We start from the raw sequence: 25236 nt of genomic DNA, 5'->3' as shown, positions 1-25236 counted from the left end.
CCCATCTGTAAATGTTTATGGCCTGTCACGAGCCAGTAAATAGTCTGGGGGTGGAGGCCCTGAGCTGGTTTTGGTCAGGTCCTGCCCCGCACTCACCCCACAGTGGCAGCTCCTGCATCTCCTGTGCTGTGGGGCTGGCTGGGCTTGGCTCTCCCCTCTGGGTGCTGCAACCTGTGGGGTTGCAACGCCGCTCTGGTTTGGCCCCATCTCCCTGACTGGACCAAATTCGTGCAAGTGGAGTTGTGACCCGGTTCAAGGGGTCGCAGTGCCACTCACTCAGTTTTGGCCTACCTGGGCTCCCATCATCATGACGGCTGGCCAAACCTGAGTGGTGCTGGGACCCCAAAGGCTGCAGTGCCTGGAGTGAAGAGGTGAGACCAGCCAGCCCCGTGGGACAGGACACGTGATCCTTTGAAACATTCTGGTGACCCAATTTTGGGTCCTGACCCATGGGTTGAGAAACCCTGCTTTAGATGACACCATCTCTCTGGTGTCACTGGCAATTTATTAATTGTATTGCAGTAGCATCTCAGAGCACCAGTCATGGACCTAGACCCCAGTGTGCAAGGCGCTGTACAGACAGAATGAAAAGATGGTTCTTGTCCCAAGGATATGGCAAGCTAGGTGTTCTGCTGTCTGTACAGGGCCTAACACATGGCAGGCCCTGATCTTTGCTTACTGTTCCTAGACACTAGCATAATAGAGATAGTGCTACTACCTAGAGTATTTCCTAGGTATCCCCTCTACTTACTCTGGGGAATACTCCAAATGCCAAGGGAATGGAAGAGTTTTTATGGATCATCACTGTCATATGCACCACTGCTGTCTTCTGGATGGAATGCATCAAAGCTATTTATGGGTATGACCATGGATAGTGCCCACAGCATATGGAGGGACGGTGTAACCCCTAGTTCTATTACATACCGAATCCAGACAGCTTACCGCTTATACGTTAATAACACAGTTTCCTCTGGTGACGTTTGTAAAGCCCAGAGATTCACACAGGAAAGTAACAGCAAACCATGATCACCACCAGAGGGGAAAGAGTGCGGTCACTTACGGCCATTGATTTAAGTGTGATTTGCTCGTAGTAGTGTATAGTCTGTTTCTTATTGGCAGAATTGGGGTACCCAAAGCCTGCGATATGTACCAGGTCACAGAAGTGCAATGCCAAGGTGATGGCTAATAATCCTGTCGTTGGTTTCTAGAGGGAGAGAGATGAAAGAGAGAGTCAGAAGGGCTCAGGGTGATAAAAAAACCCATACATGCTGGGTTCAGTTCAGAGTGGTTTTCTCCTCCCTTCTCTCTTTGGGGTCAGGTCCTGTGTATAACACCGAGGCTTAGTATGCGCGATCATCAGAGCCGTGTGAACACTGGGTCTAGGCTCACCGATGACCATGGTGCCTTGTGATACATGGACGCAATTTGTCATATACGCGTGACTTAGAATGAAGGTTCCCCCCTTAGGAAGGGCAGCTTCTAGCTATAGGGCTGCCGCCATTACAAAGTGGGACTCAGTTTTGTCCTGCATATAATCACCACCTGCCTCGTGGGGTACATGATACATGAAGGGGGGGGAGACTAGCTCCCTTTGATGGACACCCAGCCAGCCAGTTATCTGTAAAATCCCTCTTGGTCAGTTCTCTGCTTGCTTTACCCGTAAAGGGTTAAAAGGTCCCTCAGGTAAAGAAAAGGGAGCAGGCATCTGACCAAAAGAGCCCATAGGAAGGTAGAACTTTTTAAAATTGGGAAAGAAACTTTCCCTTTGTCTGTTGTTCTCTGGGCTGCAGGGACAGGGAGCAGTAATGCTGCAACCAGCTTTAAGCCAGGTATGGTTATATATTATCAATTCATACCTCAAACCTACTTATCTGGAGCCTCAGATATGTAAGTAAATTAAGGGAATGTCTAGGAAGACGCAATTAGGGTTATTTATTTTATTTTTTATTGGCTTGTGGATCCCCTCTGATGCTTTTGTTTGCTTATAACCTTTAAGCTGAAGCCCCAAGAAAGCTATTTTGGGTGCTTGATTTTTGGAATTGCTCTTTTAAAATCTAGCAAGAGTCTACGTTCCAGATGTATTGTCTTTCTTTTTGTTTTTAATACAATTTACCTTTTTTAAGAACAGAATTGAATTTTTGGTGTCCTGAGAGGTTTGCGCACGTGTTGGTTGATTAGCTGGTAGCCACAGCTAATTTCCTTTGTTTTCTTTCTCAGCTCTCCCTGGAGGGGTGAAAGGGCTTGAGGGTACCCCACAGGGGGGAATTCCCAAGTGCTCCTTCCTGGGTTCAAAGGGGTTTTGGGGGTTTTTTTGCATTTGGGTGGTGACAGCGTTTACCCAAGCCAAGGTCAGAGAGAAGCTGTAACCTTGGGAGTGTAATACAAGCCTGGAGTGGCAAGTATTCATTTTAAAAATCCTTGCAGGCCCCCACTTTTGCACTCAGTGTGACAGAGTGGGGATTCAGCCTTGACAGGGTATAAAACATCTGGACTAGACAAGAGAGGGAATATTGGGTCATGAACTCCAAGACACACATGGATTTTCCAAGTAGCTCCTTGAAAAATCTCCCAATGGGGAGAGCCCCCATGATGGTGTGCCAGGTTGTTAGGATCTGCCATAGATCAAGGCACTGAGAATGGATAGTTGAAGGAAAGCTTATTGCCCATGACTGCAATGCACAGATATCCGAACAGCACTGCTTAAACTCCCAAAGTCCTGTCCCAGCATGCACCAGGCTCAGTGTGAATCTGGGACAAAAATTCTCTTCTTTAGCTGATCCAAAGCCCCAATAAGGAACCTGGAGGGGTGAAGCCTGGGACATTATACCCTCCCCTCCCAAAGTAGCACATGCTGGACGAAATGTGGAGGACAATGGAGACGCTTGCATGGAAATCCATTTATGGGAACAAGGAGAAAGTCATACAAACAGTTTCTCTGGGCGTGGCAACACTAAAGTAGAGCGCACACCTTCCTTCAAACAGCCAGCTGCTCTGGAAGGAGCTTCTCCCCCGGCTAAGTTGGTCGGAGCCATGCTGAGCTGGTCTCAGCTGGAAATGATCTTCCCCTAGCCAAGCTGGTCTGGGGATCTCTCTTTGCAGATCCTTTAGTAAGTTACTTCTACCCTGACCTATAAGATTTCCATGCTTGGGACATTTCCCTCTGCTTGACATGGCTGGGAGGATGTGAGCCTTGATGGAGAGAGACCAGAGAACAGAAGAACAACTTATTGCCCCCCCAGCCAACTTCTATTCGCTTCCAGGGAGAGGAAGATATTCCTCTCTGGCTGTGGCAGCCCCCCATCCCCGAATGACGCTGTTCCATTTGGACATCTGCTTACTCCGATCCCCCCTCATCGCTAGATTTAGAGTCCCTGCAGCTCTGCACAGGTTTACTCACGCCTCGGTTATACGCTCTTCCACACGTAGAATTCAGCAACATCAACACGAGGTCAATGTATGCCAAAGATTTGCTCCTTGGAAGCAGCTATTTTGAAAAGGGCGTGGGGGCTGTGGGGGATAGTCAATGAACACGAGCTCCCTGTGTGATGCTGTGGCCCAAAGGCCTAATGCGATCTTTGGAAATATAAACGGGGGCATATTGAATAGGAGGGGTTCTATTACCTCTCTGTTTGGCATTGGTGCGACTGCTACTGGAATACTGGGTCCAGTTCTGGTGTCCACCATTCAACAAGGATGCTGATAAATTGGAGAGGGGTCTGAGAAGAGCCATGGGAAGGATTCAAGGATTGGAAAACCTGCCTTCTAGCGAAACACTCAAGCAGCTCAAATGCTTTCGTTTATCAAAGATAAGGTTAAAAGGTGACTCGAGCACGGTCTGCAACTACCTACGTGGGAAACAGAAATTTGAGAAGAGCAGGCTCTTCACTCTAGCAGACAAAGGTCTCCAGTGGCTGGAAGTTGAAGTTAGACAAATGAAGGCTAGAAATAAGGCAGAGGTTTTTCACACTAAAGGTAATTAAGCATTGGAACAACTGTGGTGGAGTCTCCATCAGGGTACATTTTTAAATCAAGATTGGATGTTTTTCTAGACAATCTGCTGTAGTTCAAACAGCAATGAATTTAGGGCAGTTCTTTGTCCCGGCCTATGCAGGAGGTCAGACTCGATGATCACAGTGGAACCTTCCTAGCCTTACAGTCTATGAAGCTATACGATTATTTGTGAAACACTGACTGGCTCTGGGACATTTAACCCTCTGAACCTCAGTTTCTCGAGCTATAAACGAGGACCCCATCAGATTTCTTGCAGGTCTGGGGGGGCATTTGCTAGTCAATCATTCCCAAGTGTTTTGGAGATGCAAAATGTACGGCATCACAGTGCCACTACGGGAAAGGATGAGAAGAGAATTCCACTCTGAACTCCGCAGACCTTCGCAACTTCCGCCAAACGTCATGGGTTTGTCTGATTTCTCACAAGTGATGGACAACAAGGAAAATCTTTTCAGCTAACACACACACACACCCTAATAATTAGGCTGCACTGGCCAAACAAACAATAGAAGGATTCAGTGCAGAAAGATCTTCATCCTTGTGCAGAAGCCGCTTGCTAGCTTCTCCCTCCAGAAGAGCAGCTCCTCTGCTTTAGACTCCAGCCACAATCAGTTCCCAACCATGGCCAACTTTCCCCCCAACAAAGCAGTGTGCATATAATCTCAAGGATGCAGGGAAACAGAGGTGAGTGGGTTGCCAGCATCTCCCCCGACCCGGGAGGCCCTGTACTGCGGGTGGATGGATCACCTAGCATTTTATCTACAAAGCACCGTAAGAATCACCCAAGTGGCCTTCACCTTGGTCTCCTCCTGCCTTGGAAAGGGCAGTAATTTTCCAAGCCATGTGGACCCAGCCCTGGGCTACTCAACAAGTTGATGGGGCACAATGGGGAAAAAGGAGGGGGGGCAGTGCAGCGGAATGGCACCATGTCCCCTTAGCGAGTTTCAGTCGGGTCTGCCCTGTGATTTAGATCCAGGGCACCACAAGTCTGCCTTGCTCTCTCTGCCCCCAGCACACCGGCTCCCTTACCTGTTTAATCTTCCGCGGCTGCTTCATGGAAAGATTAAGCAATTTGGCAGCAGTAATTTCCATAAAGTAAGGGTTCAGAATGCGCACTTGCTCAGGATTGGCGTCCCAGATTAAAGGGGGCTGCTTCCAGAACCCCTTGCGAACCTGGAAAAGGACAACAGGAAAGTCAGGGGCTATTCTTTCCCCACTAGGGCTGCCCCAGCCTTGCACCCAGCGGCGAGAGCGAAACAAGGCAGAGGAGAGGCCAGACGTGGCCCCCTGCTCTCCCTGCGGCACTTACTCGCTTCTTGTCATTGAGGATCGTCTCCAGCCACTGGAAATCCATGGGTTTAAAGGGCACCAGCACCAGCAGAGTATCCGGGTTGTTTTCCCGCCTGGGGTTGAAGTGTGCGGACTCTGGGTAAAACAGCCGCATGGTGGTTTTGGAGCCCACGTCCGCCTCGTACCCATGAACCGGCGCGTTGTTCAACCTGTGGGGAGGGAGCGCAAGATGAGGAAGGGGATATTTCACACGCGTCCCACTTTCCCCATGACCTGTCCCATTAGCACCTGGCTTCCCGTCCCCAGCAGAGACCCCTTCAGGGATTCGAGCCACCTGCTCGCCACACTTTGACATGATAGATGTTAGGTTAGGGGACAGGATCCTTCAGGAATGAATTCCCCTGGGAAGTAAGGCCCATCCCAAAGCCCCCACCTCCCACTTGGGTGCCAGACGCATTGCTTTGACCTGCCTTCCCTAACAGATCCTGCTGAACGTGAGTGTATATTTCCATAAAACCACCCAAACCCAACCCCTCTCCTGCCAACACATCTCTCCCTGGGACAGGATGAGAGAGCAAACACAGGATAGATGTTAGTCACGTTGCTTAATGCATGATTGCAAGGTGCTCACACACTACAGTGACAAGCGTGGCAGAAGGGCCTGAAAAAAGTAGAATTTCCAGGTTGGACTAACCTGGATCTCCCACATCCCTTGTGTAAATCTGTGCATTTCCGTTCAGATCAGAGCTGAGGAACTGGCCTAAGGAGTCTGAGTACTTGCTTCTCACTGGTGCTGGCAATTCCAGCTCCCAGGAAAGCGCAGCAGCCTGCTTCTCTGTCAGCTTGCCACATGGGCTACTGGGGAGCCCTGCCATCTGGACTGCTCTGGCACCGGGGATCGCAGACTTCCAGGGTCCAAATCGCCAAGGCATCCCTACCACATGGTCTGCCTGGGTCCACATCTCCAGAGCATCCCCACTACATGGGCTGCCCCAGGGACCCCAGATTTCCAGGGCCAGTGTCTCAAAGGCAGCCCTGTTATGTCAGAGCTTCCAGGCTGCCTCCCATGGAGCCAGGAGCCTGCGGGCTCTCCAGGCTTCCAAGCTCTCTGCTGTGGTGCCAGGAACCTGGCACTCTTGAAAGCCCTGACTCTAACTGGAGCTTGGCTCCGAGATCCTCAGCCTGGAGTCTGGAAATGCTGGGGTCTCTCAGGGTGACTGCCATCAAGCTGATAGCCTGGAGGTCCTGGAACAGGCTGCCCCATATGAGCTGCCCAGGGACCCTGGATTTCCAGGTTCTGCAGCTCAAAGGGTAGCCCCAGGGCCAGGGACCCCAGAGCTCTCAGAGTCCCGGGCCAGCTGCTAACAGCCACAGTGAAACTGGTATGAACATTTGGGAAATGCCATGGGTCCATGCTTCTGCACTGAATCTTTGTTCAGGATTTCCCGTTCACCAACCATTCTGATAACATTTGATTCCGATTCAGAATTCAATCAAATGGCAAAATGTCTTGGCCAGCTCTCGTCCGGGCTAGCCCTGCTCCCTGGCTCTGCCTTCTTTCATGCACTCCAACGTGAAGTCAAAGGAAAAGGGAAAGATACGAGTCTCACACGCCGCATCAATTCTGATCTCTCAACACGAAAAGAATGCATTCCGTTTTCCTCCATCCCATTAACGTAGCATGGATCCCAGAGCGTTTATCTCAGTCTGTCCCCAGGTATCTGCAAACATATTCCACTGTGTCCAAACAGATGTGATGGGTCCTTGTGGGGAGGAAGACTAACCCCCATTGTACTGAATCTCCTTAGTGCCTTACCTGATTACTACGTCATATTTGTTGATTGCTTCCCCCATGGAGCTGTTTCGGAGCCGGTGTCCGTTCCCCACCACTGCACATCTTCGGCACGTCATGCTGCAAAAGAAAAGATAATCTCAACCAAACTCCCTCACTGCCCTTTTCATCTCTGGGGGATTCTCTCCCACTTTACATAGAACAGTTTAGTTCTTTACACATTTTTAGAAGCAACAAAACAGCCTCGACTCCTTGGCACCCTCTAGGGTTGAGCTTCTTGCTGCCCCGGGGGGTGAAGTTTTGCACGTAATTCTATGGCTTTGCGATGCAAGAGGTCAGACAAGATGGCAATGGACCCTTCTGCCTTAAGATCTATGAATCTGCGAGCACAGCATTTTTACCGCTGGATTCCAGGGGAAATGCAGGGGTGAATTCCCATTGCCGCTCTCCCTTGGCCTAGTCAGTAGGGCCATTTGTCTGATGTAGACACTTGCCCCCCGCCACCCACTAGGAACTAAACTGAAATCACAAACCCATTTCACACAGACCCCTGAGTAGCAATGACACCCAGTCACTACCAACACAGCTAGATTCCAAGTGGAGACCCAGAGACAAGAGAGACCCTTTATCAGCACATTAGACTGCAAACAACACATGTTAACACCCAAAGAAGGTGGCAGGTGCGTATAATAAACCCTCTGCTCAGTGGACAGCAGGGACTGAACTTGAGACTTTCATCACTAAAAGCAAGAGCCCTCACCACTTGAGCTACAGGAGTAACTCCTCTAAATTGGCACAGAAGTAGGCTCTTATCCTCTTAGGTGAACTACACCCTTAGCATGAGTTACATATCGTTCCACAGGAAAGACACTGGCCTGGGATTCTGTTCCCTGGTGTGACACAGACTCCATGTGTGATCCTGGGTAAGTCTCTGCCTCTCTGTGCCCCAGTTTTCTCATGTGTGAGCTGGGGACGCCACCCCAGCAGCACAGGGAGGCTGTGAGGTCTAAAGAAGCTCCCGAGCCCGTCAGACGGGTGATACTACGGAAGTGCAGAGGCAGCATCCTCCCGCAGGCCCCAGGCACCATTCCGGCGGTAACGGCTGAGGTCGGCAGGTGAAAACAAAGTGCCAACCTGCCTGATGAGGAAAAGAAACCTGCTGGTTTCAGAAGCTGGGGTGGAAAGAAGCATCCATGTGATAAGCCAGCTCTGCAATTGGACCACTGTCAGAAAGATCTCTAGGCAACTGGTGGAAGCTACTTCACCCAGTCAACCCAATTCTTCCACCAGTTCAAGCCACTTCAGAGAGATGACTCTGTGGCAGCAGCTTGTTTGGACCAGTTTCTTCCCTTCCACTGCTGCCTCCGGCTACCTGGAGAGCTGCGAGGCAAACGCCAAGCCGTTAGATACCCTCATAAAATGGGATGAGAGGCTGGATTTCATCCCAGAGCTCATAGACAGTGCACTGAAACGCAGGCAAACATAGGGGCTGAGCCTGCACACTGCACCTCCCCTAGCAAACCACAAACAGGCCTGGATGGCGCGAACAGCCCCACGCTCCCGCTCGCCAGGGTGCAACAGGGAGGTGGCTGCCGCTGCTCTAAAGCCGGCAGCGTGGCCTAGCGACTCGAACACCCCACGGAGTCGCAGGGATCCTTGGTTCTATTCCCAGCTCAGCTGCTGGGTGACCTTGGGCAAGTCACATCTCTCTGTGCCTCAGTTTCCCCGTCTGCACAATGGGGCGAGTGATACGGACCTCCTTTGTAGAGCTCATGGAGATCTACGGAAGAGATGAGCTAGGCGTTAGTATTTTATTGTGTCAGAGACAGGCCTCTAACTGGCCCAGCGGCTGCCTCTGCAGCATGTTCCGTAAGTCCTGGCTTGACCCCAGGTTTGGTTTTCCCTTCTGTCCTAGGGACAGCAGCCTCTGCCCCAACGGCCCAGCTGCTGGAGATGACAGCCACACGAGGAAGTATCTGGTTACACTGTTCAGCCCTGCACTGGAGTTTTGTTGGGACTCCTGAGATCTGGTTCTCGTTCCTGATTCTAGGTGGGCTGGATGCGTGGATCCTGTTCCTTTGCTCTGCTACAACAGTGCCCCAGATCTGCTGGGGTTGTAGGAAGGGGGTGGGAGGGGTCACTCACACTGTATTTATGACCCACGCCTCGCATGGTCCGCGCTTGACTAGCTCAGACAAGCAGACAGACCAGAGCAAGAGAGAGCCAGAGCTCGGCTGTCAGACAGAATCACGGGCGCTGCAGCGAGTCACCACTCCACAGCAGACTGACCCTGCAGCTCGTTACCCGCCTGCCAGAAATCAAAGGCTTGTTTTGCCGTACGTCCCCAGAGAGATTCCAGCAATGTACTTCATTTTAGTGCAAACAAACAGCCAGGCCGCTGGCTGGGGCTGCAGCACCATGACATCATGTCCTGGAGCACGTCTGTCAGCGCGGGGCTGGGCTACAGATCGCAAGTCTACCAGGGGCTCGGAAACCCAATCCTGCCATTGGCTGCTGTGAAGCGGCACACTGGGGGGAGGAGGGGTCTCATCCAACCCACTCCCTGGTGCACGTCATAAATCTGCTCATCAGCCTGGCATGCAGTTTGGCAACCTCGGCTCACAAGGGGCCCAAGGACTGGAATAGCAGTGGGGCTGCAGGGCAGGATTGAGGGGCGTCAGCAGAGACCCAAGGACTGGCAAGGCAGGGGGGCCGAGACACATGGAGAAACTTGCCTGTGTTGGGCTTGACTCTGCCCACCCCTCTCTCCCTCTCGTCTCACAGTTCACATGGGGAGAGGAAGCAGCAGGAGAGGGGGCGTATGTGGGACAACGCCAGGGAGGGGAGGAGGGATGAGGCAGGGGTACAGATGGGGAAGAGATCTGGGCAAAGCCCCCCATACACACCAAGGGAAGGAGAATGGGGCAATTCGGGGATGTTAGTGATCAAGAGGGCACCGGGGTGGGGTTTGGCTCTGCGCTCCCAACACACACGGAAGGCCAGGGTCTCCGACAGTCCAACACCCCAGCGGACGCACTCACGCCAGAGGTATTTGTGAAAGGGCGCAGCTCAGGGCAATGGCAGCTCTTCGGGTGGGCAGGGCAGCCTACGTAGGAGATGGACAACTCAGACCTCAAACCCCCCTCCATGGGTTAAAGCCCGGCGCTGGGCAGTGGCAACACCCCGTGCCACGTGCTGGCGGTCCACCAGATCTACAGCAAGACGGTGGGGAGACAGTGGGCATGCGCTTAGTTCAAGGGGGAGAGGCCCTCTCACTGTGGTGTACATCAGGGACACCGACTGATACGCTGAGTCTCTGGTGCAAGGGGACTAAGTCTGTGCAAGCAGTTTCTTCCTTTTGGCAAGTTTCCAAAGGGCAGTAGTAGATGTTGGTTCTAAGGAGATGTGAGAGCGACCTGTATGCTTCTCCACCAGGAACTAAGGATGGGAGGACATCTCAGCCCTAGGGCAGGAGTTCACCCACTTGGCTGCTGGATTTTCTGGCAGCCAGCACCTGAGCTGTCCTCCAGAGGGCTAGGGGCTGGCGGTCAATTTAGGATGAATGAAAAGTACCTGGTGACGATGGGCATGGGGGGAGAGGGTGATAGGAAAGAGACTCCCAGGAAAGAGGAGGAAGAGACGGATTGTACCCAAGAAGATGATAAACATGTGGACCTTCGCGCTGCCTCGGACAGACACAGATGGTGGATGTTTGCATGACAACCCAACCCCACCTGATGGAGAAGACGACTCCATTGTCTCTTTGTCTTGATCCAGAGCCTGGTCAGATGATTTATCAACATCCACAAGGGGACCAAGAAGGAAAAAGAGACACATAGGCCAATATAAATGGACTTCAGCCTCCTTGGTATTCAGGCCAAGAGCTTCCTGTGTTCACTCGGAGAGGGGGCTCTGATGGGTTTAAATCCAATTTTTGGTTCATCAAAATCTTTGCTAGGGATCTTCTCATCTAGCGTGAGTCCAGGCTGGCAGTAACTGAATGTCTCCAAATGCCACCTGAGCACCGGTGACCTACATGAAGTGACTCTGAAAACTCAAGGCCCTAGCCTGGAGATCCAGACACCAAATCCCTCGACTCACAGATTGCTCTAAGTGGCCCAGCAGAGAAGCCAAGGGCCGGATGGGCTGTGGGGCTTGAACCCCTCACAAGGGCACACTGGTATTAGACAACACATGGGGGGCAGAAAGGAGCTAGCCCTGCCACTGTGCCCTGTGCCTGACTGGTAGGTAAAGAGTAGACTTGAGTCTCCAGAGCTCTCAGTCCAGCCCCTTACACAGCTCTGTGATGATCATTCACCTGACAATGGCAGCACGGGAAGAAACATTAGATGCACTGGAATTACCTTTGGATGCTTTCGGGCACCGAGTAGCTGGTGATCGCTAACACCCGGAGGAGAATGTCTTCTGCAAAGGAATGCGAGGGGGCAGTTAGTGAGATCAGTCCTCCCCAGAAGCCATGAAATCCCCATGTTAGGCACAAGACCCCAGGCTACCCCCATGCACCACATGGCAACCAGAGAGGGAATTCTTCTTTTGAAGGGCTGTTTCCCTGGGATCATCCCCTTTCCCACCATCAAAGTCTCCACCCCCATACTCCCTCTGGACAAAAGCAATTGGGCCTGGCCACCTTCCACACGCAGTCCCCTCTGCCATGCGCTGACTGGCAGGGCTGGGGAGGTCAGGTAGAGAGAGAGGTCAGTGCAAGTAGCAAAGATGCTCTGAGCGCCCTCAGGTCTTTCCCAGTAGACGGACCCTGCAGCACATACCGGAGCTTTCTCCTCGAGGCTGTGGCAGCCACGCAAGACAGCTCATGAGCTGTACAGCAGGAAGGAAAGAGTGTAACAACTTAACAAGAATGGTTCAGTGCCTCTGAGGCTGGCAGGGGAGACAGAGGCAGCCATGAAGTATGGGCTGGATGAATGGACTATAAGGTGGATAGAAAGCTGGCTAGATTGTCGGGCTCAACGGGTAGTGATCAATGGCTCCATGTCTAGTTGGCAGCGGGTATCTAGCGGAGTGCCCCAAGGGTCAGTCCTGGGGCCGGTTTTGTTCAATGTCTTCATAAATGATCTGGAGGATGGTGTGGATTGCACCCTCAGCAAGTTTGCAGGTGACACTAAACTGGGAGGAGTGGTAGATACGCTGGAGGGTAGGGAAAGGATACAGAGGGACCTAGACAGATTGGAGGATTGGGCCAAAAGAAATCTGATGAGGTTCAACAAGGACAAGTGCAGAGTCTTGCACTTAGGACGGAAGAATCCAATGCACAGCTACAGACTAGGGACTGAATGGCTCGGCAGCAGTTCTGCAGAAAAGGACCTAGGGGTTACAGTGGACGAGAAGCTGGATATGAGTCAACAGTGTGCCCTTGTTGCCAAGAAGGCCAATGGCATTTTGGGATGTATAAGTAGGGGCACTGCCAGCAGATTGAGGGACGTGATCGTTCCCCTCTATTCGACACTGGTGAGGCCTCATCTGGAGTACTGTGTCCAGTTTTGGGCCCCACACTACAAGAAGGATGTGGAAAAATTGGAAAGAGTCCAGCTTAGGGCAACAAAAATGATTAGGGGACTGGAACACGTGAGTTATGAGGAGTGGCTGAGGGAACTGGGGATGTTTAGTCTATGGAAGAGAAGAATGAGGGGGGATTTGATAGCTGCTTTCAACTACCTGAAAGGGGGTTCCAAAGAGGACGGATCTAGACTATTCTCAGTGGTAGCAAATGACAGAACAAGGAGTAATGGTCTCAAGTTGCAGTGGGGGAGATATAGGTTGGATATTAGGAAAAACATTTTCACTAGGAGGGTGGTGAAACACTGGAATGCGTTACCTAGGGAGGTGGTGGAATCTCCTTCCTTAGAAGTTTTTAAGGTCAGGCTTGACAAAGCCCTGGCTGGGATGATTTAATTGGGGATCGGTCCTGCTTTGAGCAGGGGGTTGGACTAGATGACCTCCTGAGGTCCCTTCCAACCCTGATATTCTATGATTCTATGTACTTATAGATCAGGCAGCGGTGGGAATAAACAACACGATGCACTTAGGTGCCTCGAAGCAGGAGCACTGAGAAAGACTGGATAGAGCCTTCCTTAGCAGCTGTCCTGTTAACCTGCCCTCTAGCATCAGCACTCACTAGCCCCAGGGCTGCTCCCAAATGCACTCTGTTCCTGCTTCCTTGGGCACCCTTTTCTGTCTGCATCCACCTGTTGTTTCTTGTCTTAGACTTAGATTGCAAGTGTTTTGGGGCAGTTTGCACAGTACCCGGCACAACGGGGTGTTGGGCCATGACTGGGGCCCCTAAGTGCTACAAATAAATAATGACAGCAACGACAGAAGACTCTCGCTCTCTCCAGAGGAGCCTGCATCTGCACCAGCAGATCTCTACCCACTATTAACACACAGCGCTGCCCAGAGCTTCCCCCAGAGGCTATACACCTCCCAGCTGCAGTGGGGTTCACCACACACATCAACACCCATGGGGCAGGCAGGCAAGGAGGAGCTGGGAGCAACCATGTTCATTGGCAGATGGTGGCTGAAGTCTCTCATCTCCACCATCGGACCCCTCCCTGCCATCCACACCCCGAAGTGAACTGCTCCTGCCAGGAGTGAGGACTTGGGTAGATGTTCAAGAGAGCTGGCAGGTTCTCAACTGAATGCGCAACTGCAAACTATGCCAGTGCGAAGGAAAGACAGGAAAAATCAAAAGAGACCAATATGGCTCCATCAGGAGCCCTTTGATGACCTGAAAATCAAAAAAGAATCCTACAAAAAGTGGAAACATGGCCAAATTGCTAAGGAGGAGTACAAAAGAACAGCACAGACATGTAGGGACAAAATCAGAAAGGCTAAGGCACAAAATGAATAACACCTAGCCAGGGACATGAAAGGCAATAAGAAGAGGTTCTTTAAATACATTAGGAGCAAGAGAAAGTCAGTGGCAAGCGTAGGTCCTCTACTTGGCAGGGAAAGAGAGCTAATAACTGACGACATGAAGAAGGCTGAGGTGTTGAATGCCTATTTTGCTTCAGTCTTCACTAAAAAGGTTAATGGTGACCAGACACTCAAAACAATTAATATTCACAAGAGGGAAGGAACGCAAGCCAAAATAGGGAAAGAACAGATTAAGGACTATTTTGATAAGTTAGATGTATCCAAGTCAGCAGGGCCTGATGAAATTCATCCTAGGTACTTAAGGAACGAGCTGAAGCAATCTTGGAACCATTAGCAATTATCTTCCAGAATCCATGGAAGATGGGTGAGTCCCAGAAAGCTGGAGAAGGATAAACATAGTTCCTATTTTTAAAAAGGGGGATCAGGAGAACATGGGGAACCACAGACTGGGCAGACTAACTTCAGTATCTGAAAAATCCGGGAACAAATGATTAAACAATCAATTTGTAAGCACCTAGAGGATAAAAGGATAATAAGGACTAGCCAGCATGGATCGGTCAAGAACAAATCATGCCAAACCAACCTGATACCCTTCTTTGAAAGAGTTTCTGGCCTAATGAATGGGGGTAGCAGTGGATGTGATATATCTTGATTTTAGTAAGGCTTTTGACACAGACCCACATGAGACTTTCATAAGCAAACCAGGGAAATGTGGTCTTGATGAAATTACTATAAGGTGGGTGCACAACTGGTTGAAAGACCGGACTCAGAAAGTTGTTATCAATGGTTCACTGTCCAACTGGGAGGGTGTATCTAGCGGGGTCCCGCAGGGGTCAGTCCTGGGTCTGGTATTTTTTTAATGACTTGGCTAATGGAGTAGAGAGTATATGCAGATGACACCAAGCTGGGAGGGGTTGCAAGCACTTTGGAGCACAGGTTTAGAATTGAAACGGACTTTGACAAACTGGAGAACTGGTCTGAATTCAACAAGATGAAATTCAGTGCAGACAAGTGCAAAGTACTTCACTTAGGAAGGAAAAATCAAATGCACAACCACAAAAATGGGAAATCAGCGGCTAGGTGGTCGTACTGCTGAAAAGGATCTGGGGGCTACAGTGGATCACAAATTGAATAGGAGTCAACAATGTGATGCAGTTGCAAAAAAGGCTAACGACATTCTGGGGTGTGTTAACAGAAGCGTTGTATGTAAGACACAGAAGGTAACTGTCCCACTCCAGTCAGCACTGGTGAGGCTCGGCTGCAGTACTGTGTCCAAGTCTGGGTGCCACACTAGGAGCAAAGTGGACAAACTGAAGAGAGTCCAGAGGAGAGCAACAAGAATGATTAAAGGTTTAGAAAACCTGACCTAGGAGGAAAAGCTAAAAATCTGGGCATGTTTAGTCTTGAGAAAAGAAGACAGAGGGGACCTGATAACGGAGTTCAGCTATGTTAAGGGATGTTACAAAGAGGACCGTGGTCAATTGTTGTCCTACCTTCAGTGGACATGGAAAAGTAGCAATGGGCTTAATCTGCCGCAAGGGAGATTTAGGTTAGATAACAGGAAAAACTTTCTTTCTAACTCTAAGGCCAATTAAGCTCCAGGATAGGCATCCAAGGAATCCCCATCATTGAAGGTTTTTAAAGCCAGGTTCGACAAACGCCTGTCAGGGATGGCATAGCTTTACTTGGCCCTGCCACAACACAGGGGGGCTGGATTTGATGACCTCTCGAGGCCCCTTCTAGACCCATGTTTCTATGACCCTATCTGTCCCTCCTGGAGGGGAGCCAAAAGCCGGGAGGGAGGGGAAGGAGAGGACTGCTGCCATCTCCCAGGAGCAGTTGCTAGGGGATAAAAGAGATCCACATCCGGTGTTGCTTGGGCACAGAGAGGGACACATTGCACACAGGAACTGGAGGTGTATACATGACCAAAAGCAATCACTATTACTTCCACGTTGCCAGACTTTGCGGGGTTATAAATGATGTTAAGGCTCCTACAGATTGGGACAGGCACCTTTTTACTATTTTTAATCGACATAAAATAGACTTTATTCACCTTTTTAAAAAGAGACTTAGTCATCCAGTTAGGGAGCAGAAACAGTATCGTGTGACTGACAACCACTCACGGATCATGGGCAACAAACAAGTTGCTGCAAACCGTTTGTGAACGCCCGACTGGCTGAAAGTTTTTCTCACAACCTGGGCAAGCAATCACCAACACCTTTGTAAGAATTCATCTGTTTGGGGGTAATTCCCTAGACGAAAACAGGGGTCAGCTGACAAGAAGTTATTTGCAACACGCTCACAGAAGGGCCATGCAAACCATAAGCAAGTCCAGGGCAGAGCCAAGAGGCCACGGGAGAGAGCAGATCAAGCCACATTGGTTGATTGCAAGTAAGAAATAGGAGGCAGCAGCAGAGACAGAAAAAGCAGGTGTGAAGGGGAACACATTTCCTTTATTATGTGCCATGCTGCAATTAGCCAAACCCCAGGGATTGGTGCTGCAGAGCAGAGAAATCAGGTTTGCTTACCGCTTCCTTTAGTCCCATACGGCAGCTCATACGGCGACCGGTTCTTCACCCAAAAGTAATCGTTCAGGTGTAAAAACATGGGATGGTCCCGCGTGTAACTGCAAGGAACACAGAGCGGGATTAGCCAGAGGGACACGCAAACCTGAACTGAACTGGCATCTTCAGCTGACTTCACAGTCTATTCTCCGCCCTTGCCTCACCCCCAGAGCCCGCAGTGCCAATCCTCTCCCAGTTCCCACATGCCACCCATCCTCTGGGAGCAAAGAGCAGCCCTGCAAAGGCCCAGCTCCTGCTCAGGACAGCTACTCACTTTCCTATGAGCAGCGTGGCTTTCTTTTCCATCTCTCCTTGGGGACATGTCATTCCGACATCTTGCACGGGGAAAGAAAAACTGTAAGGCAAGCAGTGGAGATGGTGATTTCCCCAGCCCGGGCTCCGCCCGCATGACGAGCCGTCCTTTCCACGTCCGGCAAGCAGGCGCGAGTCCACGCGAGAGCAGAGCATGTCACTGCCAGACAGTAACCGAGGGCTCGGGTCCCATGTCAGCTCCAGGCCATGTTTCTATTAGCAGAGCTTATTGCAGGTCATCCTCGTGACAAGTTGCCAGAGGAGCTATGGCAGAGCCTGAGGGAATCTCCAAGTATACTAAATTAAGAATATGCTTTGTGGGTAATAGCACCCCTCTCTCTACTGACTGCTATATGCTCAAATACTAGGCTCTTAAGCCCACCCTATAGAGAGATAGCAGCATGCAGAGACGTCACTCACGTCTTCAGCTCTAGGCAGAAGCACCAAAGAAAACTGCCTGACATCTTTTTCGACTGCTTATCCTCTATACTTCTTCTTTAACCCTTCGGGTGCGTCGTCGAGTACAGGAAAAGGTGCATTCTCATATCCTGTGAACTAACCCCGTCGTTTAACTCAACCTCCTAACACGCATTTAAAACTACAAACAGCCTTCTCTGGGAGTCTACCTCATGTAAGTTATCAGTCTTAGCTAACATGGTAAGAATGCACCTTTTAGTGAAGACAAGGCTGAGACGCTCACTCACCATGATCTACAGCCCAGGTTTTTCAGGGTCATCCCAAATTCACCTTGGACAAGCACTGAGCTGTCCCCCAGAAATCATGATAGCTTGGGAAGGGGAACCCCCAATGCATGGTTATGCAATGTCATCACAACAAGACAGCACTTACTGGTGAATTATAATCGTCTTTATCCTGTAAGATGAACTGAGGAGGTGAATCTCACCAGCTGATCCAGACTAGATAGGCCTCCCTTTTATCTGGCTGGAAGCAGGGTCATTTAGCTATCCCCAACTCCAGCTCCACACTGTTCCTGAGATCGAGAGTGTCTCTCTTCCACGCACTGTGTCTTAGTCTCAGAGTGAGGCAGCCTGAAACCATCAGGAAAGGGCAGAAGAGAAAAGCCTCTTGCCCCCACTAAAACTTTTAAAAAGACACTCACAGATGTATGTACCTTTCTTCGCGGGATATAGAGTACCACGCCATCACCAGAAAGAACGCCAGCCCTAAGATCATCTTCCATCCTATGAGAGACAGAGGACACGCTGTAATGCTGGGACCACGGGGCTGGGACCACACAACATGCAACCCTCCCATCAGCTCAATACATGGACCTTGGTTTACATCCTTTTAGCCAGATCTCAATTCACAGGCAAAGCCAATTTGAATTCATTTTTTGAATAAGGTTTCATGGGGCAGCGTGTCAAATGCTTTAGTGGTGTGCAGATCAGTTCTCCTCCTTCCCCCGGTGTCTATGGTATAATGCCAGTTCCAAAGTAAACCGCTGGAACTTACAGGGCCAGATTCACGCCAGTCCTAACTAACCCTTCCCAAAAATTAAAATGTGAAGAAAATGCAGACATATGCCAATGGAAGAGGAGATGCAATTTCTGGATCAAATTCTCTTCTTCGCTGACTTCAGTGGAGTTTTGCCCATTTACACTAGCAGGGAATTTGGCCCTCTGGCAATGGTTTCTCATTAACCCTGCTTTCTCCAGAGCAGCAGCTGTTCCATTTTTTTTGCTGTGCCTGTATGGAGAATGCAACTAACTCTTTCTTTCATTTCATAGATTTTTTTTAAGGCCAGAAGGGACCATTATGATCCTCCTCCTGCACAACACAGGCCTGAAATTTCTCTCCCTCATTATTGCAACAAGCTCAGTTCTAGTCGATGAGCTGGAGCAGGATTTCAGAAAAAGACATCCAATCTTCGTTTAAAGACTTCAGGATTATGGCAAACCCACCACAACCCTAGATAAGTTGCTCCCATGGTTAATTGCTTTCCACTTAAAAGTTTGCATCTAATTTCGAGCCTGAATTTATCTTGTTTCAGCTCACAGCCCACAACAGGTCTTGTTATGTCTGCTAGATTAAAGAGCTCTCTATTAGCAGAATTTTTCTCCCCACAATGGGGAATTGCCTGAGGTGATGCTACTGGGATTTGAACTTTTGGTTCCAATGGGTCTGGCCAATCAGCCCACCCAGGAGTGGTGGGTGAAATTTTGTGCCTTGCGTTGTGCAGGAGGTCAGACTAGATGATCATAATGGTCCCTTCTGACCTAAATATCTATGAATCTATGAAACTCAGCACCTCCCTCCTTCTGCTGGCACCATTAAACATCTAAGGAGCCTGCCCTTCTGCAGGGAGAAGTTGCCATTGGAGGATGTGTAACTCCTGCAGCACGTTACAGAGGGTGGCCCATGCTGAGCTCTCTCCCTCTCTCTCATATAGAGATTTTACCTTTAGTTTCCTTTTGTTCTGACTTTTCTCAAACTAGAATAAAAGTCATTCAGGCTCAAAGTGCCTGTTTGCAGGGTGTGTGGAAAAGTAACATTTATAATCATAGAACATCAGGATTGGAAGGGACCTCAGGAGGTATCTAGTCCAACCCCCTGCTCAAAGCAGGACCAATCCCCAATTTTTGCCCCAGATCCCTAAACGGCCCCCTCAAGCATTGAACTCACAACCCTGGGTTTAGCAGGCCAATGCTCAAACCACTGAGCTATCCTCCCCCCCCAACGCATATTCGATCACTTGGGGAAAAATAAAGTTTGACAAGTCCATATTTCAGTGCAAGGTGCAGCAATAGACCAACGTATCTGCTCCATCAGTGACTGGTGGGAGACTGAAGGTCCAATTCTGCAATTTAGGATACTGAACTCCTCCATGATTTGAGGTCAACCTGTAGCCAGAATAGGTCAGAATAGGCCAGGTCAAAGACACGGAACTGTCATTAAGAGCATCAGAGCTTACATTGGAGAAACTTGTTATGCTTCAACAGGCTACTGAGATAACTTCAATGTAAATTACTCTGACGGGGTGTCTGGTTGCCAGACCAGAGACCAGACTTGGGTTGGTGCAACAGGAGAAGAAAAGGAAGCCACATGCACAGAAAGCAGCTAAAGGGGAACAACAGCATGGAGCCCAGAGTCTGCAGTGACACATGATGTGAAAAGAAACGTCTGCTCAAGCAGCAGCCAGCACGAGAAACACGCTAGAAGATGACAGAGAGGAAGCTGTGCTCATTGGTATAACGATGAAGCGCGGACGCCATTAGCACCCATCAGCAGGGAGGCCCAGAAATGGCACACCTGACCAGGTAAGGCTGGCGACAGGAGCACACAGCTGGGTTATGAAAGATAAAGCAGCTGATGAAGTGTGGCTACCTGAGTCACGAGTCCCACCCATTGAATAAGCTCAGCCAAAGAAATATGCATCTGAGATAAATTTATCGTTTCTGTGGAACAGACACTTCCTGCTCAGAGGCTCATGCTCACACGCTGTGAAACAGAGCAATCTGCCAAGCCCCTTAGCTGGCCCAGACTCTCATATCCGGGTGCAGTTAGTGATATGTCCACCTCAGGCTGGGCTGTTTAATCTAGCTTTGTTGGTTTTTACAACCAAACTAGACCTGATCTGCCTGCCCTACTCAGCCCTTGCGTTCGCTCATCCAGAGTCATCTAACCAATCACAAACCGATCCCGGCCGACACACCCCGCCCCAGCCTGTCATAACCCCTTCCCTGGCTCAGTGTACCCTGCCTGCCACAAGAGTCTCCTCACGTCTCTGCCCACTAACCTAGTAGCAGCTGGTGTCCACGTAAGATGGGAGGATTTACAGCATTCCCCCCCCATCACCCACCTACTACCTGTTTATATTTGCCCATCACTATAACATGTAGGTACCAAGTACAGGGAGTAGAAGCTCCAGCAGGGACCTCTGGGAATTACATCCTAGTCCAGTCTCATATGGGCTGTAGATTCACAGGGGGGTGCTTTTTTTATTTCCCCTTCTCCAACCCCCTGGTTGAGCCTGGTTCAACCACACGCTAGGCTCCAGCCAATCCAGGAGCCAGGAGCTGGTCTGGTGACTCTCAGGGCAGGTATATAAACCACTCTGGAGACACGCCCAGCTCACTTCGTAGCTTGGAACCCTCCCCTGCCTGACGGTGGGGACAGACCACAGGCCTCAGCCTGCTCCAGCCCTGCTCTGGGTCCAGCCTGGCTCCCAGCCCTACTCCTGCCTTGTGCCGATCCTGCTCTTGACTCCTGATTCTGGCTCTGACTGTTGGGCCCAGCCATCCTTGCCTTGGTTTCTGACACCCACCTTGTCCCTTCCCCAGTTTGGGGGGTTGCCATAGTGCTACCAGTCAGTATTAAATACCATTCTGTATATGAATCATCCATGACCCTGCAAACCCGTCTCAGGGAAAGAACGCAAAGCGACAAGGACTTACGGGACTTGTTGATCATTTTTATCAGCAGGTGAGGTGCCACCCGGTGGCTATTGCTCTCATCGCGGCCACTGCTGGTCACCTAGAGGGGGAAGAGGAAGACGCTTTGAGGTACCTGCCAGGCAGAACATCTGGTCACCCTGCACACATCCCTCCTCCTCCCCCTCCAGGCTATGTGGCACTGAAAGTCCTGCCTACGGGTATTCAGTGCCATGGAAGCACTTGCATTAGTGTGGCCTGTGTCATAGTGATGATAGCAGTTAAGATTTTATGTTAGCAATCACACACACACACACACACACACACAGAGGCAGGCAGATGCTGATCATATACATCATCTGGTCACACACTCAGGGATTCAAAAGTGCCTCTGTGAATTAGGAGCGTACGTCACGGTTGAACATGAGACTTTGGAAGATTTCTATGCAGAGAGATTACAGATGGGTGTTTAAATTATACATGCCCTTCAGCACGAAAAAAATCAAAACCGTTGAAATTTCTCTTTGAAAAAATGTGTTTTGTTCCATATGAACAAAATGTATTAATGTTACAGAAACAGGACTTCAGATGTCCTACAGATGAGCTTAGGTGTAGTTCACAAATGTTATATGCCATGAAATGCTGTAGGTCAACTGTTAAGCACTTACTAAAAAAAACCCACCTAACTATACATATGCGCTTCTAATCCATATTCACATAACATTATATTGATGCAGCTGCATATTATTCCACAGGGTATTGTAGATAGAGGCTAACAACTGTACTTCACTTCCCATGGAATCCCTGATGCACAGTACAGCTAAACATAGATTATTTATGAGGTTCTGAGTTAAAACATGAAGAGTTAGAAGCTCAAGGCTGCACAGAGAAAGTTTTCCCCATTGAAGAGTTCTCTCCATGTTGTTATCAAAATAAATTAGATGGGAATACTTTCTCTCGTCCTAACTTTGCAGGATGGGGTTAAGCCACCTTTATTTTCAATTCACATTTTTAAAAAATAATTCCACACACACACAAAGTGAGAGACAGCGACCACCCAGACTGACAGACTCTGGGTCTGCACCACGCACCAGATGGGCTTTGCAACTCCTGAACCAAGCAGACAGCTGCAGAGCTGATGCATCACCAAGGAGCCAAGCAGATCAGACCGAACAGGCAGGTATTAAAGCAGCACACATCACGTCGGATTCCACGTACTCGGAAAGAACCAGATTCCTTTGATCCAGCCATCCACTTGGAAAGAGGCTTGGCTGGTGCTGTGTGTTTTCTAAAGACTTGTGCACTCACTCTGAGTTCTTCGGAAAGCCGCCCTGCGACGCATCGGGTGACTGCACCAGGGTGGAAGATCTCAGTGGAAAAGGTTTGAAACCACCTTCCTAATGATCTCTTTGTGGTTAATTAAGGAAATATAATGAGCAGGCCTTCCCCACCCATGTACAGCATGTTTATTTTTTTCAGAGCAGGTGTCTACAAGCCGAGTGATTTTCAACAGCTCAGTCGCTTGATTTATTACTTGGGTTCCTGAATGATTCCACAATTAAGTCATGTTTCCTTGAAATCTTTAGGCTGCCGTGGATCTCCGCAGAGGCAGACACCCCTCTGGAGCAGCAGGGAAGGGTGCCAGCAAACCAGGCCAGGACATTCTTCCAAAATGACCTTGGCTCCATGCATCCGTCTTGCTGATCCTTAGTCACTGGCAGGACAAAGCTGAGCGTTCTCACATCCCTGAGCAGTCTAAAACTCTTCCAAGGCAGTGGGAGCCAGTGGTTAAGCTCTCCCCACTCCCTGACCACTCTAAGGTCAATGTTTACTTTGCCACACAATCCTCATTTCACCCCCATTCCCGCCTGCACTCAGCAGTCACCATCTTGGCCAGCAAAAGCCAAACAAAACTAATCTAAAGCCACCTTTATTCGGGGCGGGGAGGCACCGCTCGTTACAAGCAATTCCCATCCTAAATTGCTGGGGATATGCCACGAATCATTACAGGACGGAACAAATTAATTTCATAACCATGCGGCTCCTCAGAGCCTCAACACACCCTGGAATTTATTCCCTCGCTAAGTGAATGTAAGTGCTGGGGAACAGGTGCCAAAAGGACAGGCTTAGAGAGGCTTTGTTCTTCTCTTTACCCCTGCACTGCCCCGTCAACGTGCCTTATCTTGGATCTAGAACCACCACATGCAGGGGAAGAGGATACTTCACTTGCCAGGACCCAATCAGCTGGGGTGCTGTGACCATTGCCTGTCACCAATATGGCCTCATTGTTTCCTTGTTCTCCCCTGTCTGGCTGTAGCCAGCCATTCTCTTCTGCCTTGTACTTACATCATAATCTTTCTGGGTCTGGGCCTGGCTCTTTGCCCTGTGTTCAAGAATCGCAGCGTTTTAAGAGCTGAAGTGATCACTCGATCATCTAGTCTGACCTCCTGTATATCACAGGCCACCATCAGCCAGCACCCACGCACTAAACCCAACAGGTGAAATGACACCCCAGTATGGCTAACCTCAGGAGACTAAGCTATTGTGTGCAGAGAAGAAACGGGACCGAGGTGCACCAATGCCCGAGGCCCCATCAGTGGCAGAGAGGGGTAACTCACAGTCTCTTCCAGCCTCGGCCCATCTGCAACAGCCACCTCTTACGAGCAATCTCTTGAGCCTTCTGCTATCTGACCACCAGCAGGGCTGCCCAGGCCATCGATAAGACACCCGAGAAGTAACAAAGGACCAAGGGTGACCTTACCAACTGCAGGGGATTGAGTGTGCAGGACTCACCTACTCCATCCTAGCAGATAATAATACCTGCTTAATGCTCCAGAGAACAGCCCCAGAAAGTCTCTGCTGATAAATATGCCCTGGAATAAGATTTCCTCTTCACACCCACCTTGGACAGGAGTTTAACTCCAGCAATTGTCTCCGTCCGACTCTTCCCCACTCCTTACCTACATGGATTCCAAGGCCAAAAGGGACCATTATAGCCGTCTAAGTCTGATAAAAGGCCACGCTGCTCCACAGCAGTGCTAGGATTGGAACCCACGCCCTCCAGTATCAAAGGCTACAGCCTTACCCCTGTGCCACCATTTCACCTACACCTGCGCTGCAAGGCCATTTTGCAGGTCAACAGGGTGCATGCCTACCTTCTGTCCTGCCCAGGCGGAGCAGATTTGACTCTTCTCATAGCCCATACACGCCATTCTACAGATCAACTGGAGGGGGCACTGCTGAGCAATGTGATACTTCACCAAGGAGCTGCCCAAAACCAGGGATTTCTGGTTCCTGGGACATGTCAATATTTTGATTGTTTTCGTTCCACACTTTGAATGTAAACTGGTTTGTTTTTTTTTCAAAATTTCCCATGAACCACAAATCTTAAAAAAAAAAAAAAAAGGTTTTGGAAATACCGACCCCAAACAAGACCTGCTCCCCAGAACCAGGGCAGCTGCTGACTGACAGTCTTGTCAGTTTCACTAGGGCTGTAAACCTGACAAGAAATTTCAGTCAGCAGCTGTTGGGGCTCCTGGGGTCTGCAACTCTAGGGCAGGGAGTCTGAAAGTCGTCATTGTCCGCAGGTTCCCTGCTGCAGATCTGGGAGTCAATCCTGATTAGAGCTGGGGCTTTCAGGAACCCAGATCCACAGCAGTGAGCCTGGAAACCCTGGCATGGCAGGACTGCCTTGCAGCTCTGGACTCTAGGAAGGTCTGGGGTCCCCAGCCTGGCACTGTCCACAAGGCTAGGTTGCCCTGGAGCTGTGGACCCAGGAAGTGCTGGTTCCCCAGCAGCCCGCTATGCAAGCTGGCAGCAAAGGATAGAATCTTGCTTGGCAGGCAGGTTTCTGATAGACCAAAACCATTTTCACAGGCCATTTGGGGATCAACACATGGGCATTTGCCGACAAAGATGTTCAGAGTGGAAGTTCAGAGCTGAGCCCTCTGGCTGACATTACAGCTAG

At 50.0% G+C, this 25236-nt stretch overlaps 1 protein-coding gene across 9 annotated transcripts in view; it reads right to left on the bottom strand.

Moving 5' to 3' along the window:
- The window catches only part of ST3GAL4 (ST3 beta-galactoside alpha-2,3-sialyltransferase 4), a 188093-nt gene that overhangs the window by 4618 nt on the left and 158239 nt on the right, over positions 1–25236 (bottom strand). For 8 of the 9 annotated variants that reach the window (XM_084611834.1, XM_084611835.1, XM_084611837.1 and 5 more), the window contains 9 exons: positions 21294–21372; positions 17999–18080; positions 16841–16921; positions 16531–16628; positions 11455–11515; positions 7115–7210; positions 5318–5507; positions 5038–5181; positions 1061–1204 (listed from right to left, as the gene is read on the bottom strand). In XM_084611834.1, the coding sequence (XP_084467960.1) occupies positions 1061–1204; positions 5038–5181; positions 5318–5507; positions 7115–7210; positions 11455–11515; positions 16531–16628; positions 16841–16921; positions 17999–18080; positions 21294–21372 (975 nt within the window). The remainder of the gene's footprint in view (positions 1–1060; positions 1205–5037; positions 5182–5317; positions 5508–7114; positions 7211–11454; positions 11516–16530; positions 16629–16840; positions 16922–17998; positions 18081–21293; positions 21373–25236) is intronic. The other variant, XM_084611833.1, reaches the window with a different exon arrangement.

This window comes from Lepidochelys olivacea, assembly GCF_965140295.1.
Source record: "Lepidochelys olivacea isolate rLepOli2 genome assembly, chromosome: 22".
Taxonomy (NCBI): domain Eukaryota; kingdom Metazoa; phylum Chordata; order Testudines; family Cheloniidae; genus Lepidochelys; species Lepidochelys olivacea.
Note: the sequence above shows the minus strand (reverse complement) of the source record. Positions and strands in the feature narration are given on the sequence as shown.